The 16672-nt window shown below is 36.5% G+C and overlaps 3 protein-coding genes and 1 pseudogene across 3 annotated transcripts; all 4 read left to right on the top strand.

The window, feature by feature from the left end:
- The first annotated feature begins 767 nt into the window (after positions 1 to 767).
- LOC107934277 (L-type lectin-domain containing receptor kinase SIT2-like) lies at positions 768 to 2996 on the top strand (annotated as a pseudogene).
- A 248-nt stretch (positions 2997 to 3244) lies between these two features.
- LOC107934200 (protein TOC75-3, chloroplastic) lies at positions 3245 to 8662 on the top strand. The gene is made up of 7 exons (XM_016866604.2): positions 3245 to 4531; positions 6312 to 6533; positions 6652 to 6759; positions 6885 to 7076; positions 7166 to 7414; positions 7770 to 8024; positions 8214 to 8662. Exons 1-7 carry the CDS (start codon positions 3386 to 3388, stop codon positions 8451 to 8453), a joined length of 2412 nt encoding a protein of 803 aa, XP_016722093.1. The 5' UTR covers positions 3245 to 3385; the 3' UTR covers positions 8454 to 8662.
- A 600-nt stretch (positions 8663 to 9262) lies between these two features.
- LOC107933928 (pentatricopeptide repeat-containing protein At5g59600) lies at positions 9263 to 10846 on the top strand. Its single transcript, XM_016866275.2, has one exon. It carries the CDS (start codon positions 9263 to 9265, stop codon positions 10844 to 10846), a length of 1584 nt encoding a protein of 527 aa, XP_016721764.1.
- A 2036-nt stretch (positions 10847 to 12882) lies between these two features.
- Positions 12883 to 15769, top strand: LOC107934005 (E3 ubiquitin-protein ligase SDIR1). Its single transcript, XM_016866502.2, has 8 exons — positions 12883 to 13030; positions 13131 to 13185; positions 13307 to 13359; positions 13449 to 13677; positions 13815 to 13926; positions 14049 to 14097; positions 14353 to 14478; positions 15356 to 15769. Exons 1-8 carry the CDS (start codon positions 12953 to 12955, stop codon positions 15479 to 15481), a joined length of 828 nt encoding a protein of 275 aa, XP_016721991.1. The 5' UTR covers positions 12883 to 12952; the 3' UTR covers positions 15482 to 15769.
- Positions 15770 to 16672: the final 903 nt, after the last annotated feature.

The following is a 16672-nucleotide window of genomic DNA, read 5'->3' on the forward strand; positions in this document are numbered from 1 at the left end:
TGCGGTGCGGTGCGTTTAGCTTATTTTTTGTCTCACGCTACAGTATCGCTACAGTATTTAATCTCACCGCCACCGCTGTTTTTACACTAACTGCAGGTAACGCACCGCCCATCCAAACTCACCCTAAGTTATGTTATTTCCAAAATTTAATTACACATATTACTTACTAAAAATTAAGTTAATGGACTGTCATTTACGTTGAGACTGAAATTTCAAAATTCGAAAAGTATAAGGACTTAGAATGAACCAATTGAAGAATATGAATGAAATCAACAAATATACACTAGTACATAACTAGTAATTAAATTTAACCAAACGAATTTAAATATCGTTGTTTAGGTTAAAGACTAAAATTTTAAAATTCGAAAAATGCATTAACTAAAATTGATCAAATTAAAATATAAAGACTAAATCCACAAATTTCATAAAGTACAATGGCTAATACTAGAGTGTAACCTTTTTTTGTTAAAATATGTTGTCCCTCTACTCTTCACAAATTTAAAATTTAGTCCCTGTATTTTTAATTTTAGAAATTTAGTCTCTACACTTTTTAAATTTTAAAATTTAGGTTCAACAATTAAATTTGTTGGTGGAACATTTTGAAATATAAAAAAAAAAACCTTCACTTAGTAACCATGTATCTAAAAAATAAACATAAAAGTACAGGGACTTATAGCACATTTTAACCTTTTCTTCTTGCCATTTATAATACGTTGTCTTGAGTTCTTGACTAATAACCAGACCTTATCTTTGAAAACTTGCAGAGATTTTTTTTACTGATTTCTTTCAGCCCATTGTTCTTTCATGTTCTTCAATCTTGTTTGGTCATCAATGGCGGTTAGCATGAGTATTCTAGTTTATATGGTAATAATTAGTTCCATAGCCATAGCTGAAAACCAAAACCAGTTTGTCTACAACGGCTTCCATGGATCCAATCTTCATCTCAATGGAATAGCCAAAATCCATCCAAATGGCCTTTTGGAGTTAACAAACACTTCCTATCAACAAATCGGCCGTGCTTTCTTTCCGTTTCCGATCAAATTCAATACGTCGTCGTTTTCAACGACCTTTGTGTTTGCCATAGTCCCCAAGCTCCCTAAACTCGGTGGCCATGGCATTACCTTCACTATCTCACCATCAATTGAGTTCTTCAACAGAGCTCTTGCAAATCAATACCTCGGCCTGTTCAATATTACCAGCAATGGTCACCCGACTAACCGCGTTTTTGCGATTGAATTGGATACAATGAAGAACCCCGAGTTCGAAGATATCGATGATAACCATGTCGGGATCGATATCAACAGCTTACAGTCCTATGTATCAGCTCCGGCAAGCTATTATTCGGACAAGGACAAGGAAAACAAGACATTGAGACTCTTAAGTGGAAAGCCAGTTCAGTTGTGGATTGATTATGATGAAAGGGATATGTTACTTAATGTAACAATGGCTCCTTTTGGAACTCAAAAACCATGGTTGCCTCTTTTATCAACAAACCTTAATCTTTCCATGTCGGGATCTATGCATGTTGGTTTCTCCGCATCAACTGGTTCGGTGCCAAGTGATCAGTACATTCTTTGGTGGAGCTTCAACAAAAGTGGGCAATCACAAAGCTTAGACTATGCCAAACTTCCGCCTCCGCCACCGCCCCGGAGCCGACCTCGGGCGAAACCCGATTTTCAGGTTGCGGTCCCATCGGTGATCTCGTGTCTTCTGGTTATAACATTCATTGGAACTGCTTACAAGATGTGGATAAGGAGATATGAAGAAATAAGAGAAGATTGGGAACATGAATATGGGCCTCATAGATTCTCTTATAAGGATCTGTATAATGCCACTAAAGGTTTCAAAGGAAGGGAACTATTAGGAATTGGTGGGTTTGGGGAGGTTTATAAAGGTGTATTGCCATCTTCCAATGAACAAGTTGCAATCAAAAGGGTCTCGCATAGTTCCAAACAAGGGATGAAAGAGTTCATAGCTGAAATTGCTACTATGGGGAGGTTGAGGCACAGAAATTTGGTGCAACTCTTAGGGTATTGTAGGAGAAAAGGAGAGCTTCTTTTGGTCTATGATTTCATGGCCAATGGTAGCCTTGACACTTTCTTGTTTACCAATGAAAAAATGAACCTTAATTGGTCTAAAGAGTTAAAATCCTTAAAGGAGTGGCTTCATCACTTGTTTACCTCCATGAAGATTGGGAACAAGTTGTGATTCATAGAGATATAAAAGCTAGCAATGTTCTATTAGATGCACAACTTAATGGAAGATTAGGCGATTTCAGACTAGCTAAGTTTTACGACCACGGATCGAATCCTCGAACCACTCGTCTCGTTGGTACAATTGGATACATTGCACCCGAGCTGGCTAGAACTGGAAAACCAACAACCGGGTCAGATGTGTTTGCTTTTGGCAACTTAATGTTGGAAATTGCTTGTGGGAGGAAACCTTTCGAACCTGAAAAATCACCAGAAGAGGTTATCTTGTATGATTGGGTCCTTGAGAATTGGAAAATCGGCTTGATTCTTTGAACAAGTGACCCGAGATTGGAAGGTAACTATGTGGTGGAAGAAATGGAGTTGATATTAAACTTGGGTTTGCTTTGTGCAAACCCCACACAAGAAATAAGGCCTAGCATGAGAAAAGTAATGCAATATTTGGATGGTAATGCCTCTTTGTCAAATATTTTTTTTGATGCTGCCACAAATAGTTTGATCACAGCTCATAACCAAGAATTTCAAGCATGAAGTGATAATATTTCTATCGTTTCTTTGTCTAGTTCAACCAAATCTAGTCTCTGCTATGGTAGGTGAATCCATAATCATTTGAGATTAGATGAGTGTTAAATATGGATTCATGTCTACTACAAATATATTTTGTTATGTGTTGAATCACAATAACTAGATCCAATCATATTCAAGACTAGTACAAGTTTCAAAGTATGGGAATATTAATTTCTTTATGTACAATATGTCTTCAATTATACGACATAAAATTATATGTATGAATCTTTGAACTCGATCATGTGTAAATTATTATGTATGTGTGAGTCCAATTTATTATAAAAGATAGAAAAGAAAATTTTCGATTGGTGTAGTTAATACGAACAAAAAAAACTCTATAATAACGATTTTAATAATAAAGTGAAATAAATTTTTTATTGAATTATGATATAATTTACTTTTAAAATAATCAAAATAGTATGATTAAAATTAATTTAATTTAAAATTTTAAAATCCAAATTAATCCAAGGAATATACTATCTAACCACTTAGGTCCGGCTGACAAAACCCTCTTCACTTCGGCCATTCTCGTAAAACCCAATTTCTCAGTAACAGATTTTAGTGTCGCTTGTCCCCTTATCCCCTCCCCCAAAACCCACCGGAAAAAGATGCATTCTTTGGTCGCTGCATCCCACCTTCTCCCATCATCCACCCGCCGGCAATTGCCGCCGTCTCCTCCTTCGTCCTCGCGCGCTTCTTCACGCGCCACCACCATTAAATGCCGGTTCGCTTCTCGTAACGATGAACCCGGGAATCCCACTCCCTTCCTCCGCTCCCTCTCCAAACCCGTCGCGCTTGCCTCCGCTTCTGCAGCCACTCTTCTCATCCGCATCACCCCCATTTTCACCCTTCTATCAGGAGGCGGCGGAAACAACTGTGGCGGTAGCGGAGGTGGTGGTTTCTCCGGTGGTGGAGGTGGAAACAACGGTGGCGATGGAAACTTCTGGGAAAAGCTCTTTTCTCCATCGCCGGCTATTGCAGACGATAACAACCAAAACCAAGAATGGGATTCTCATGGATTACCAGCCAACATCGTTGTTCAACTCAACAAGCTAAGTGGGTTCAAAAAATACAAGCTTTCAGAGATTTTATTCTTCGATCGACGGCGATGGACCACCGTAGGAACCGAAGATTCGTTCTTCGAAATGGTTTCATTAAGGCCAGGAGGGATCTACACAAAAACCCAATTACAAAAAGAGCTTGAAACTTTAGCCACTTGTGGTATGTTCGAGAAAGTTGATATGGAAGGCAAAACAAACCCAGATGGAACTTTGGGGTTAACCATTTCTTTCGCTGAAAGCACTTGGCAATCAGCTGATAGGTTTAGGTGTATAAACGTGGGGTTAATGGCTCAATCCAAGCCTATTGAAATGGACCCTGATATGACAGATAAGGAGAAACTGGAGTATTACAAAAGCCAAGAGAAGGATTATAAAAGGAGGATTGAAAGAGCTAGGCCTTGTTTGTTGCCAATGCAAGTGCATAGGGAAGTGTTACAAATGTTGAGGGACCAAGGGAAAGTGAGTGCTAGGTTGTTGCAGAAGATAAGAGATAGGGTTCAAAAATGGTACCATGATGAAGGGTATGCTTGTGCTCAAGTTGTTAACTTTGGGAACTTGAATACTAAGGAAGTGGTGTGTGAAGTTGTGGAAGGGGATATTACACAGCTTGTGATTCAGTTCCAAGATAAGCTTGGGAATGTTATTGAAGGGAATACCCAGCTCCCTGTTGTGAGGAGAGAATTGCCTAGACAGGTAGATGATTGATGCCTAGACAGCTTGTGATTCTTGGTTTTTATGTTCTAACTTTCTGTTTTGAATGTTTATGGGTAGTTTTTCAGCTATGAGAAGCTAATGTAGAACCACATTGTGCATTTTGATATTTGACTTTATAGTTTTTGACCTTCATTGCTGGTTAGCTGTGTACAGGGACTTGGGTGTGAGCGTTGAATAGCCTATATGTCCAATATGCATTAGTTATGGGTACTTAAAGAAAAATGAGGAGTCCAAGCAATATAGCTTGTTGGTAATTTCTAATCTATGAGAATCTAATGGAAAACCACATTGTGTATTTTGACATTTGAATTTATACTTCTTGGCCTTCATTGCTAGTTAGCGGTGTTACTGGGACTTGGGTGTGAGCTTTGGATAGCCTATATGTCTGATGTACATTAGATATGGGTGCTAGATATGGATACTTCAAGAAAAATAGGAGTTCAAGCAGTATAGCTAGTCAGTGATTTCTAAGCTATGAGAAAGTAATGAAAACCACATTGTGCATTTTGATACTTGACTTTATAGGTTTTGACCTTCAATGCTAGTTAGCTGTGTTACCGGGACTTGGGTGTGAGTGTTGCGTAGCCTACATGTCCAATATGCATTAGATATTGGTGTTAGTAAGGATACGTAAAGAAAAATGAGGAGTCTGAGCAATATAGCTAGTCAGTAATTTCGAAGCTATGAGAAACTAATGAACCACATTGTGCATTTTGATATTTGAATCTATAGTTTTCAGTCTTTAGTGCTAGTTAACTGTGTTACCGGGACTTGGGTGTGAGCATTGGATAGCCTATATGTCTAATATGCATCAGATATGGGTACTTAAAGAAAAATGAGGAGTTTGCGCAATATAGCTAGTCGGTAATCTCTAAGCTATGAAAAACTAATGAAGAACCACATTGTGCATTTTGGTATTTGAATTTATAGTTTTTGACCTTCATTGCTATTTAGTCATGTTACCGGGACTTGGGTGTGACGTTGGATAGCCCATATGTCTAATATGCATTAGATGTTTGTACTTCAAGAAAAATGAGGAGTCCAAATATAATAGCAAGTTGGTAATTTCTAAGCTATGGGAAACTAATGAATAACCACATTTTGCACTCTGCTATTTGAATGACATTCAATGCTAGTTAGCTGCGTTACACATATGTACATAGGTGTGAGTACTGGATACGAGTATACTCCGTTTAAGTTTTTCCATGTATTAGGAGGGTCCATTGAGGGTCATATCCCTGATGCATCATTCATGGATTTTAGGCTTAGGCACTTCAAGAAAAATGAGGAATCCGAGCAATATAGCTAGTTATGGTAGGATTTGATCTTTGGTTCAATCATAAAATTCATGAAGCAAATATTTGATTGTTTTCTTCATTCAGAAATTGCTATAATGATTAGATAAGTTAAATTGATAGTTACCAGAACATGAAATAGCATACAAGTGTATAGGAAAGAAAAACTATTACGAATATCGAGCACTGACTTCACTGCTTTTGGATAAGATCTTGTGAAGCATTGCTAATAAGATATACCTCTTCAATTAAACAGGTAATGAGTGATCTTTTGTTGATTGAAATGTTTGATTGTATACTCCTATGAATGATTGATAGATAGTTTATACCTTTAGTTACGATGTTGCAATCGATCCCTATTTATTCATTTCACAAATGTTGTGTTTTGGTTGCCGATTGAAGTAGCTAGTTTCAGTCTTTATGGTGATTAATTGTTGATTTATGTATGTGCTTTTGATTTACAGCTTCGACAAGGCAATGTTTTTAATATTGAAGCTGGGAAACAAGCCCTGAGGAACATAAACTCACTGGCTTTATTTTCAAATATTGAAGTGAACCCACAACCTGATGAGAAGAATGAAGGGGGCATCATTGTTGAAATAAAGCTCAAAGAGCTGGATCAAAAATCAGCCGAAGTCAGTACGGAGTGGAGTATTGTACCCGGACGTGGGGGCCATCCCACGTTGGTATGTAAATATAGTTTTATATTTTTACTCAGCAATTCTGCATGTAGGTAATAAGATATTTTGATTGCACTTATAGTTTCTTATATTGTGTGCGTACCGTGCTGTGTTTTCTTTCTAGGCTTCACTTCAACCTGGTGGAACTGTATCTTTTGAGCACCGAAATCTCAAAGGGCTTAACAGGTCCATTCTCGGTTCATTGACCACCAGTAACTTTTTTAATCCTCAGGTATCTTTTTCCCCAAATAATCATGTCAGTGTATCTCCCTCTCTCGTGGTTCTTGCAATGACTATTTTCATCAGTGTTTAGTGTAAAATTTCATCTTACAATGTTCCCATTATTCTTTTCTTCAGGATGATCTTGCTTTCAAGCTAGAATATGTGCATCCATATTTGGATGGTGTTTATAATCCACGCAACCGAACTCTTCGTGCAAACTGCTTCAACAGCCGGAAACTGAGCCCAGTTTTCACCGGTGGGCCAGGAGTTGATGAAGTCCCACCAATATGGGTTGATCGAGCTGGTGTTAAATTTAACATTACAGAGGTAATCTGCTATGTTTAAAGAAGTTTTTGAAGTGATTTTTGGATTATCTGTGTCTCTGGAATCATTTATAATTGATATGATTATGCCAGAATTTCACTCGTCAAAGCAAATTCACTTACGGACTTGTGATGGAAGAGATAACAACTCGTGATGAAAGCAGTCATATATCTCCAAACGGTCAAAGAGTGCTTCCAAGTGGAGGCATCAGCGCTGATGGACCCCCGACCACACTCAGTGGTACCGGTGTTGATCGAATGGCATTTCTACAAGCAAATATCACACGCGATAATACCAAGTTTGTAAATGGAGCCATTGTTGGCGAGAGAAATGTGTTCCAGGTTAGCCTGCCTGTATATTTATGTTGTGAATCTTTTGATTGTATTAGGGTAGTCTGTCTTTTCTAACACTGATTAATATCGGGAATGAGGTGAAAGCATACTTGTAAATGGGCCTTAATATGTCGGATTCATTCTAACGAGCAATAAAATATATTCAAAAAGGGACATGGGGGTCTAATCCTCAAAATATATGAATATAGGAAAAGAATCGAGCATGCATGTATCAAGTACATACCCTTATCCAGCACTCATCCCTGAGTCCGAGTAACATCAGTAGTTTATGCATAAATATACATTTTAGTCTGCCTAAAATTTGTTTCATAGCTAATTGCGGACATATATTTATTCAATGTAGGTGGACCAAGGACTTGGCATAGGCACCAAGTTCCCGTTCTTTAACCGCCACCAACTAACAATTACACGATTCCTCCAACTAAAGCAAGTGGAAGAAGGTGCCGGTAAATCCCCACCACCAGTTCTAGTCCTTCATGGACATTATGGAGGTTGCGTGGGCGACCTTCCAAGTTACGATGCTTTTACACTTGGGGGCCCCTATTCGGTGAGAGGTTATAACATGGGTGAGTTAGGTGCTGCTCGAAACATTCTTGAGGTAAGAAGGATTGGAGATACCTACTTCTTTTCCTAATCTTTTGTTTGTTTTTCAATGTCATTACTTATGTTTCGCACAGAAACAGAAGCTAATGATAAAAAAGCCTTTGGAACCAAGATCAGAATAAGTGTTACATTATTTGAAATTACTAAAATTTATCTGAAAACCATTTTCTAATGTTACCTGCAGCTCGGAGCTGAGATCCGGATACCCGTGAGGAATACACACGTGTATGCATTTGCAGAGCATGGTAACGATCTTGGAAGTTCAAAGGATGTAAAGGGGAATCCAACAGAAGTCTACAGGCGAATGGGACATGGTTCGTCATACGGTGTTGGCGTCAAGCTAGGACTAGTAAGAGCTGAGTATGCTGTTGACCATAACAACGGAACTGGTGCAGTCTTCTTCCGATTTGGAGAAAGATATTAAAATGTGATTTCGGGTCTAATTCTGCTAAGGTGGGCCGTTACAGGTTCCGGTTATGGTTGAACTGTTATTTATCTTAGAAAATCTTGTTGAGAAGTATGGAACTAGGCATGTTCTTGTGTCAAATAAATTTTGTTTCGATTTTGTGCTATATAATTTTATCTTGTTCTGTAAAACCAAGGATTTATAAGGAAATTGTTGGTGCTTGATTACATACTCTTTCATGTTCTCAAAGAATAAAAACAGAACCGAATTCATTTTCGGGTTTTTCTAACTCAAAATAACACCCCTATTTCCTCCTACTTGAAAATTTTTGAGTACTTCAGTCATTGTTTTGTAGCTTTTTAAAATTAAGTGATTAAAATGTAAATTTATTAATAGTTTAGTAATTTTGGGTGTGATTGTTTTGTAGCTTTTAAAATGAAGTGATTAAAATGTAAACTTATTAATAGTGTAAATTTTTTAAAGGTATCTAAGTCTCTTGGAATGGTGGCAAGTCGGAAAATTTTCAGATATTTAAATTCATAAAATTTGAATTCTAATTTGCTAAAATTTTAACTAGTGGGTTCGGATATTTGAATTTGAACCTGCAACTATTAATCGAATAAGCAATGTCAATTCAGATCATGGATGTAGAGACGAAAATGAACTTAATTATCAAGTTCATACACCAAAATAGATAATAATAAAAATAGATACCAAAATGGACTCAATTACCAAGTTTAAGGACTCAAAGTTATATTAACCCTTAATAGTTTATATATGACATTACCCAATCATCGGAGCCAAGCATTTCTTCGATTTTGCCCATCATGCACCGTTCATTTCAATCATCCACTGATGCCTACGCCAATCTTATAGAAACCTACGCTCATGATCGAGCATTGAAACCAGGAAAACTACTTCATGCGCACCTGATCGTCAAAGGGTTGGCTCATTTGACATACTTGGCTACCAAGTTGATAGCTTTTTACACAGAGTGTGGCCAACTATCAAATGCTCGTAAACTGTTCGATAAAATTCCCAAAAGAGATATCCATCGTTGGATTTCAATCATAAGGGCATATACTCGACGCGGGTATTATCAGGAGGCGATTGGTGTTTTCACCGAAATGCAAACAGAAGGTTTGGGAATCAACAAATACCTTATCCCCAGTGTTTTGAAAGCTTGTGGACATGTTTTGGATCAAGAAACGGGGAAGAAAATACATTGCTTGTGCGTCAAGAAATCTTTCGAAAGTGATGCTTTTATTACAAGTTCCCTTATCGATATGTATTCGAAATGCGGACAAGTTGAGAAGGCAAAAAAAGTGTTCGATGGGATGTTTGTGAAAGATTTGGTAGCTTTGAATGCTGTTGTTTCGGGGTATGCTCGAATGGGGATTGTAGAAGAAGGGTTAAGTTTAGTGGAGGAAATGAAATTGATAGGAGTTAAGCCCGATGTGGTTACTTGGAACACTTTGATTGCCGGGTTTTCAAAGAAAGGTGATCATTTGTCAGTGTCTAAAGTTTTTGAATCGATGTTGGATAATGGGATCGAGCCTGATGTTGTATCATGGACTTCTGTTATATCGGGGCTTGTTCAGAATTTTCAATATGATGAAGCTTTTGATACTTTTAAGAAGATGATGAAACAAGGGTTATATCCGAGCTCGGCTACAATTAGTAGTCTTTTTCCTGCTTGTATGAATACAGTTAATTTGAAACATGGGAAAGAGGTTCATGGATATGCAACAGTGATTGGAGTTGTAGATGATGTTTACGTGAAGAGTGCTCTTGTTGATATGTATGCCAAGGGTGGCTTTATATCCGAAGCTCAAACTTTGTTTTACAAAATGTCTGAAACGAGCATTGTTACATGGAATTCGATGATTTTTGGGTACGCAAATCACGGATATTGCGAGGAAGCAATACAGCTTTTCGAACAAATGGAGAAGGAAGGAAAGAAGCCAGACTACATGACTTTCATTGCTGTCCTTAGTGCATGTAGCCATGCCGGATTAATTGAGCTCGGAAAGAGTTTATTCAACTCGATACAAGAGAAGTATGAGATTTCCCTAAGGGTAGAACATTATGCTTGCCTAGTAGATCTTTTAGGTCGAGCCGGGAAACTCGATGAGGCTTATGATGTTATTAAAACAATGCCTATGGAACCGGATTTATTTGTATGGGGTGCATTATTAGGAGCATGTAGGAACCATGACAATATCAGTCTTGCTGAACTAGCAGCTAAGCATCTACGGGAGCTTGAGCCTGGTAGCAAAGGAAACAATCTGTTGTTGGCGAATTTATATGCTGATATTGGTAGTTGGGGAAATGTTGAAAAGATAAAGACGATGATGAAGAAAAAGAGGTTGAGAAAGTTTCTAGGATGTAGTTGGATAGAAGGCTCGTAATTTCTTTGGCTTGGGTTATTCGGTTGCTCTACTGGTTGTGTAGCTGCCATAACTATCTGCCTGCATGAACGGAGGTCTGAAACCAAAGGGCTTGTCGGGTCTGTTGAAAGCTACAAGCAAAGCCAAAAAGGTAACATTTCTACCAGTTTCTTCGAGTATTTCGTTTCTATTAGAAGGTAACTTAAGCTTGATTCGAAATTTGAAGTTCAAAGCTCGAGCTCAATTCAACATAAAGATTGAATTGCTCGAGCCTACTTGCCATCGCTAGTTTACTTGGTAAAAAGCTCAATTTTTGTGCTTAAACTCGAACTTAACTTCTGATTATAAAAGATTTTCAATGTTAACTAAAACTGAAAAAAGCCCAAGCTTGTGATCTACATGAGTTAAACATTAAGATACTCGATTTTGCTCGAATTGTAGTTTAAGCAGCTTGACTCAAAAATATTGAGTCGAATTCGAATTCTTCTTAAACGAACCCGAAATTTTACTCACATTAATGTTCTTTCTGGTACAATTTATTAGGTTTTCCAAATTCAAACCATCAATGCAAGTGTTAAATATTTTGAGGGTTCAGTTTAGAATATTTTAAAGCTTAGGGATCAATTTAAAATTTATGTCATAGTTTGGGACGTTTGATGAAATTAACCCTATAGGATTTGTTATTTTATTTTATTTTCCCTATGCCGGGTCTCCTCGATTAATAAATACTCACAATGGGCGAAGATGCAAAATCCAACGGCTCAAATTAATTCACCCACGTCGACAAGTAACATGGCAGCGGTTAGATTTAAAAGCAGGTCCACGTGGCACTATCTAGAGCTTTCTCTCTTCAACCTTAAAACTGAAATTAGAAAAAAGATAAAAAATAAATCGCTATGAACAGTACAATTTCTGACAAAAATAAAACGAGAGCGTAAATCGAAAGGAAGAGAAAATTTTATTGCATTCTCTTCTTTTCCCTTTTTTTTTTGTAATTTTCTCTGAAAATTGCTCCTTTTATTCAATTAAATGGACGGCCGTTTGATCGACTGATCTTCGTGTGTCGTGTAAGTAAAACTTTTCGGCTTTTTTTTTTTTTGGTATTGAATTCTGTTTGTTTGCTGAGAAAAAAAACGGAGGAAAAATTGATATTCTTGTTTTGCTTTTCCATTGCGATTTCTCCTCAATTTTTAGCCTCATGAGATTTTGATTCATACAGGGCAATTTAAGTTACTGTGCTAATATGTGTAAATGTCTTATTTTAAATCCATTCGTTTTGCTTGATTTCGCGGTTGCTTCTATCTTTGTATTTGATCGTATTAACAACATGAGGTTTTTAAATCGTAAAGCTTGAATCTCTGCTTATGAGAATATGTAAACTATGGCTTAATTAGCATAAAACAATGGAGCTTTAGAGCCGATGTTAAATTAGTAAAATAATGATAATTGATAATGTAAATGACATTGCAGTTATCGAACAATTTGATTCATTGTTTTATTTTTTAAAGTAATTTTTTTAGGAACTGAGAAATAGATAAATATGGTGGTTCTAAGCTATAAACAAACTTTCTATTGGATTTAGGAACTGAGAAATAGATAAATATGGTGGTTCTAAGCTATAAACAAACTTTCTATTGGATTTGTTAAGCTTTAATGGCATTTGAAAGCCAATTGAATCATTAAATTGGTTGGTTAGGTCTAGATCGTTTTCATTTGTAATGGGATTACTATGATTCTGTTTCCACTGAAATTTATATATATATATATATATATTCCAACTGTTATGGTACTTTATCTTTGGAGCTTGGAGAAGTTTTTAACAGTATTTTAGTCATAATTTTCGTTAACAAGATTGAAATCTTTGGACTTGTGATGGCCGTTTCAGAGCTTACTGTGTTTTGATAAACGAGTATATTTAGTTATCATATGTAGAAAGTGTTTTTAGCTATTAATCCTTAAATTTTGAGTCGATTTCAATTTAGTAAAGCATTTATTTCGTTTGTCCCTGCTTTATTTGATGACTTATATGTTTGAAACGTCATAGGATTTGAAGGTTGCAAGAGAAGAGGCTATTTGTCTAGCATCTCCCACCTTTTAGACAAGTGAAGTTTCAGAGTCTTTGTGACAATGAGCTTTGTTTTCCGAGGTAGTAGAGGAGATATTGAGAGCGGGTTTTCAGGATTTATTCATGAACGTCCTGCTGTGGTATGTTAGCTTTGTCCATACCTGTATACTTGTTTGGTTGCACAATCATCAAATACTGTATAATGGGACTCTATCTGTCATTGTGCTATTCCTTTTCCAGCGTATACATGCATCTCGGCCTGTTAATTCCAATTCACTGGCCTTCTTTGTTACAGGTAATGTTATGTTCTCCATTGCATCTGTTTGTTTCTTTTTCTTTTTTTGTCGCTGAATCATTCCTTATTGTCTTTCTAACTTGTATTTCTAAACTGTTGTTACCCGATTGTTTTCTGGCAGTTCTTTTGTTATTCATGATTTTAAACTCTCACCAAATGTCTCCAAATTTTCTGGTACGTACACAATACACATTCACTGAATCACTAGGAGCATGCTAGCTGTTAACACATCATGAATGTATTCTCTCTGTCTGTGCGTGCAGCTTTGGCTAGTAGTAGGCATCTTTTTAATGGCTACTAGCCTTAGGATGTATGCAACTTGTCAGCAACTTCAAGCTCAGGCTCGAGCTCACGCTGCTGCAGCTAGTGGTTTGCTTGGTCATACCGAGTTGCGTTTGCACATGCCACCATCAATAGCTTTTGCTACAAGAGGACGCTTACAAGGACTAAGACTCCAACTTGCCCTTCTCGATCGTGAATCTGATGACCTAGGTATGCTGTTTTCTTTTTCAAAATTCACCGATGTGATTCTGTGGTTTAGTTTTTAACATGCACTGAATGATATGCAAAAGGGTTTTGGTTGTTACTAGTTTGGTTCTTTGAAGATTAATACTTCCTTTCTTCTACAGATTATGACACCCTGAGAGTGTTGGATGATAATACTTCCACAAGTCATTCAATGAGCGAGGAAGATATAAATGCTTTACCTGTGCACAAGTACAAGGTCCATGGCCCGGAGAGGTACTCAAGATTTTACTACCTATAGCTTGCTTTGGTTGTGAACTAGCATCTGCGGCTTGCTTTATTTTTCGTGTGATCAAATTCATATTTCAATCAACTGATCTTCCTCGTTATTTTTACAGTGCAGGATCATCATTGCAACAGGCATCTTCTTCGTCAGTCACAATTGAGGTATCAATAATTAGTTCTATTTTTTATATAAATCCCTTCTGCAGTTGCTCATTCTATTTTTCAGTTGCTTTTTCATGAAGTTTTATATGTTTCAAAGAAGATCTCGGTAACATAACAAGTTATCAGGAACATCTCCTATACAAAATTGACATAATCGGAGAGAAATTAAAGTGTTGAAGATTCTTTCCGAACCATTTCATATGTGCTGTTTCATGGATCGTTTTTATAGTCTAAAGTCCCAAATATGTGTTGCAGCAAAAGCAAGATTCCCGGAAAGGTGATGGGAACATGAAGGCTTCAGATGATGAACTAACTTGCTCTATTTGCTTGGATCAAGTCAATGAGGGGGAGCTTGTTCGGAGCTTGCCATGTTTGCATCAGGTTCTATTTTTACGGTCTACTCATGTTTTCTTTTGTCATCTAATGATTTTATGGTGTACTGTTTCTCCCAATATCTTCGGTCATCGTCTCTTATGTGAAAAGAAAATGAATTACAGCAACCAATATGCCTCGTCAAGAGTGCAATATCGAGTTTTTTAGAGAATAGAGCCTATGAACTACCAAAGTATTACAAAATCAGTGCAATATTTCATGTTATCAAATGGTAAAAGTACTATGGAGGCCCTTCGGATTGCATTTTGCCTGCTGTACTACAATAATGGGTAAATTAGTGTCTGTACATTAGATCAAAGAACAAATTGGTCTTTCTGTTAAAAATTTCTATCTATTTCTACTATTAAAAACTGATTCATGTGCATTAGCATGATGTACATGTCGTATGCCACATATCATTGTCTTGTTATTTCATCAGCCACACTGGGTTTTAATAGTAAAAATGGATGAAATTTTTAACAAAAATGACCAATTTGCTCTTTGAGTTACTGTACAATGATTAATTTGTTCATTTTTTTTAGTAAAGGAGAGAAAATGCAATCTGACTTCTAGTATAGCGGCTTCCATGATACTTTTACCATTATCAAATGTTTCAATATCACATGCTTCCTTCGTATCTCAAATGGATGACCTACTGTCATGATTAGAAGTCTGTCCTTGACATATAATTTTGCATATCATTTTGAATTCTTGATGATTCATTAGTCTCCTCTTGCTTCTTTAGTTCTTTTATGCTTAGTCCTCGGTTATGATGCTTGAAGATAAATCCCAAGTCCAAATCCTTCCTAGCTGTAAATGGAGGTTATCTCCACGCCCTTTTGATTTTATGAAACTTGATGCATCAATTAACATTTCCTTCTTACAGTTCCATACCACCTGTATTGATCCATGGCTGCGGCAGCAAGGCACATGTCCAGTATGTAAGTTTAGAATGGGGTCGGGATGGCAGGAAAACAGGGAGAGTGAATCAGATGATTCGGACATGGTTTAACTCAACTCCCCTGGTAATACAATCCGAAGTATATATTTACATTAAACATTAATTTTTCCGGAGATCCATCTTCAGATGTCCTTTAGGATTGGAATCTTATCTATCTTCGGCTCCATGGAAGAAACTGAGGTTAGAGTTTCATCATGCTTAGCCTTGTACATTTAACTTCTCTTTGACCTATGCTGTTTCTAGCCCCATCAGTGTTAGGGATTATCGGGGTCGGCAATCCCGACATCCGAGCATGTAGTTGACTGGAATTTATGCAATCTCAATGAGACTTTTCATTTATTGCTGATTACCATCAATCATCTTATTGCCAAGGGCTTCTTGGAATAGCAGTTTTTATGATCTTGGACTATAATGGAACTTTTTTGCATATTAATTCGCATCTTAAATGGAAAACCAATCCGGATTTGGGAACTAGTGTCGAATACGTTAATTTTTAAAAGGAGTTTGTTTCATAAATTTAGAAGATAGTATTTTACTCTTAGTCCTTGAATTTTGAAAATTTAGTTTTACTAACTCAAATGATTTCCAATGAGTGGAAGTTGTGGATTTTGATTATGTTGATATTTTCATCTTCATATTTTTGAATTTTGAATTTTGAATTTTTAATGGGAACTTTCGACTCTTGTTAAATTCATTGAATAGAATGAGATGGTCTTTTAAGAGTATTATCTGTGAGTATTACATGAAAATAGAATGTTGAGATGACACATTCGTAGATATGATATATGATTATATGTTTATTAATGAGATTTAAAAATAATAATCTTTAATTTAATGAATTTAACAAAAAAGTTAAAAATGGTTAAATTAGATTTTATGCCTTACGCACAATTTACACGAGCTATGTAGATAGGTTTAATCACATTTTATCGCTAGCAGTGATTAAGGTTTTTTAATATTTTATTTTATATTAATAATTGTTCAGAATATTAATTTTTCCAGTGATGATGTGACACAATATCAAAATATTATTTCATCATATCTTTTATGGAGTACCAAAATGAAAAAATTGTCAAATGCTTGACAAAAGAATATTACTAAATTTAAAAAGCAAAATCCTGAACATAAATATGACATTGCGATTTTTCTATTATATCGTATCGTGTTTAAACACACGTCAATGCTAAAAGGCTTAGTGCTTCACAGTTCCCGGTGTGAGTTTCACTGTTATTATCAACACTG

The sequence above is a fragment of the Gossypium hirsutum genome, chromosome D13, assembly GCF_007990345.1.
Source record: "Gossypium hirsutum isolate 1008001.06 chromosome D13, Gossypium_hirsutum_v2.1, whole genome shotgun sequence".
Lineage (NCBI taxonomy): Eukaryota > Viridiplantae > Streptophyta > Magnoliopsida > Malvales > Malvaceae > Gossypium > Gossypium hirsutum.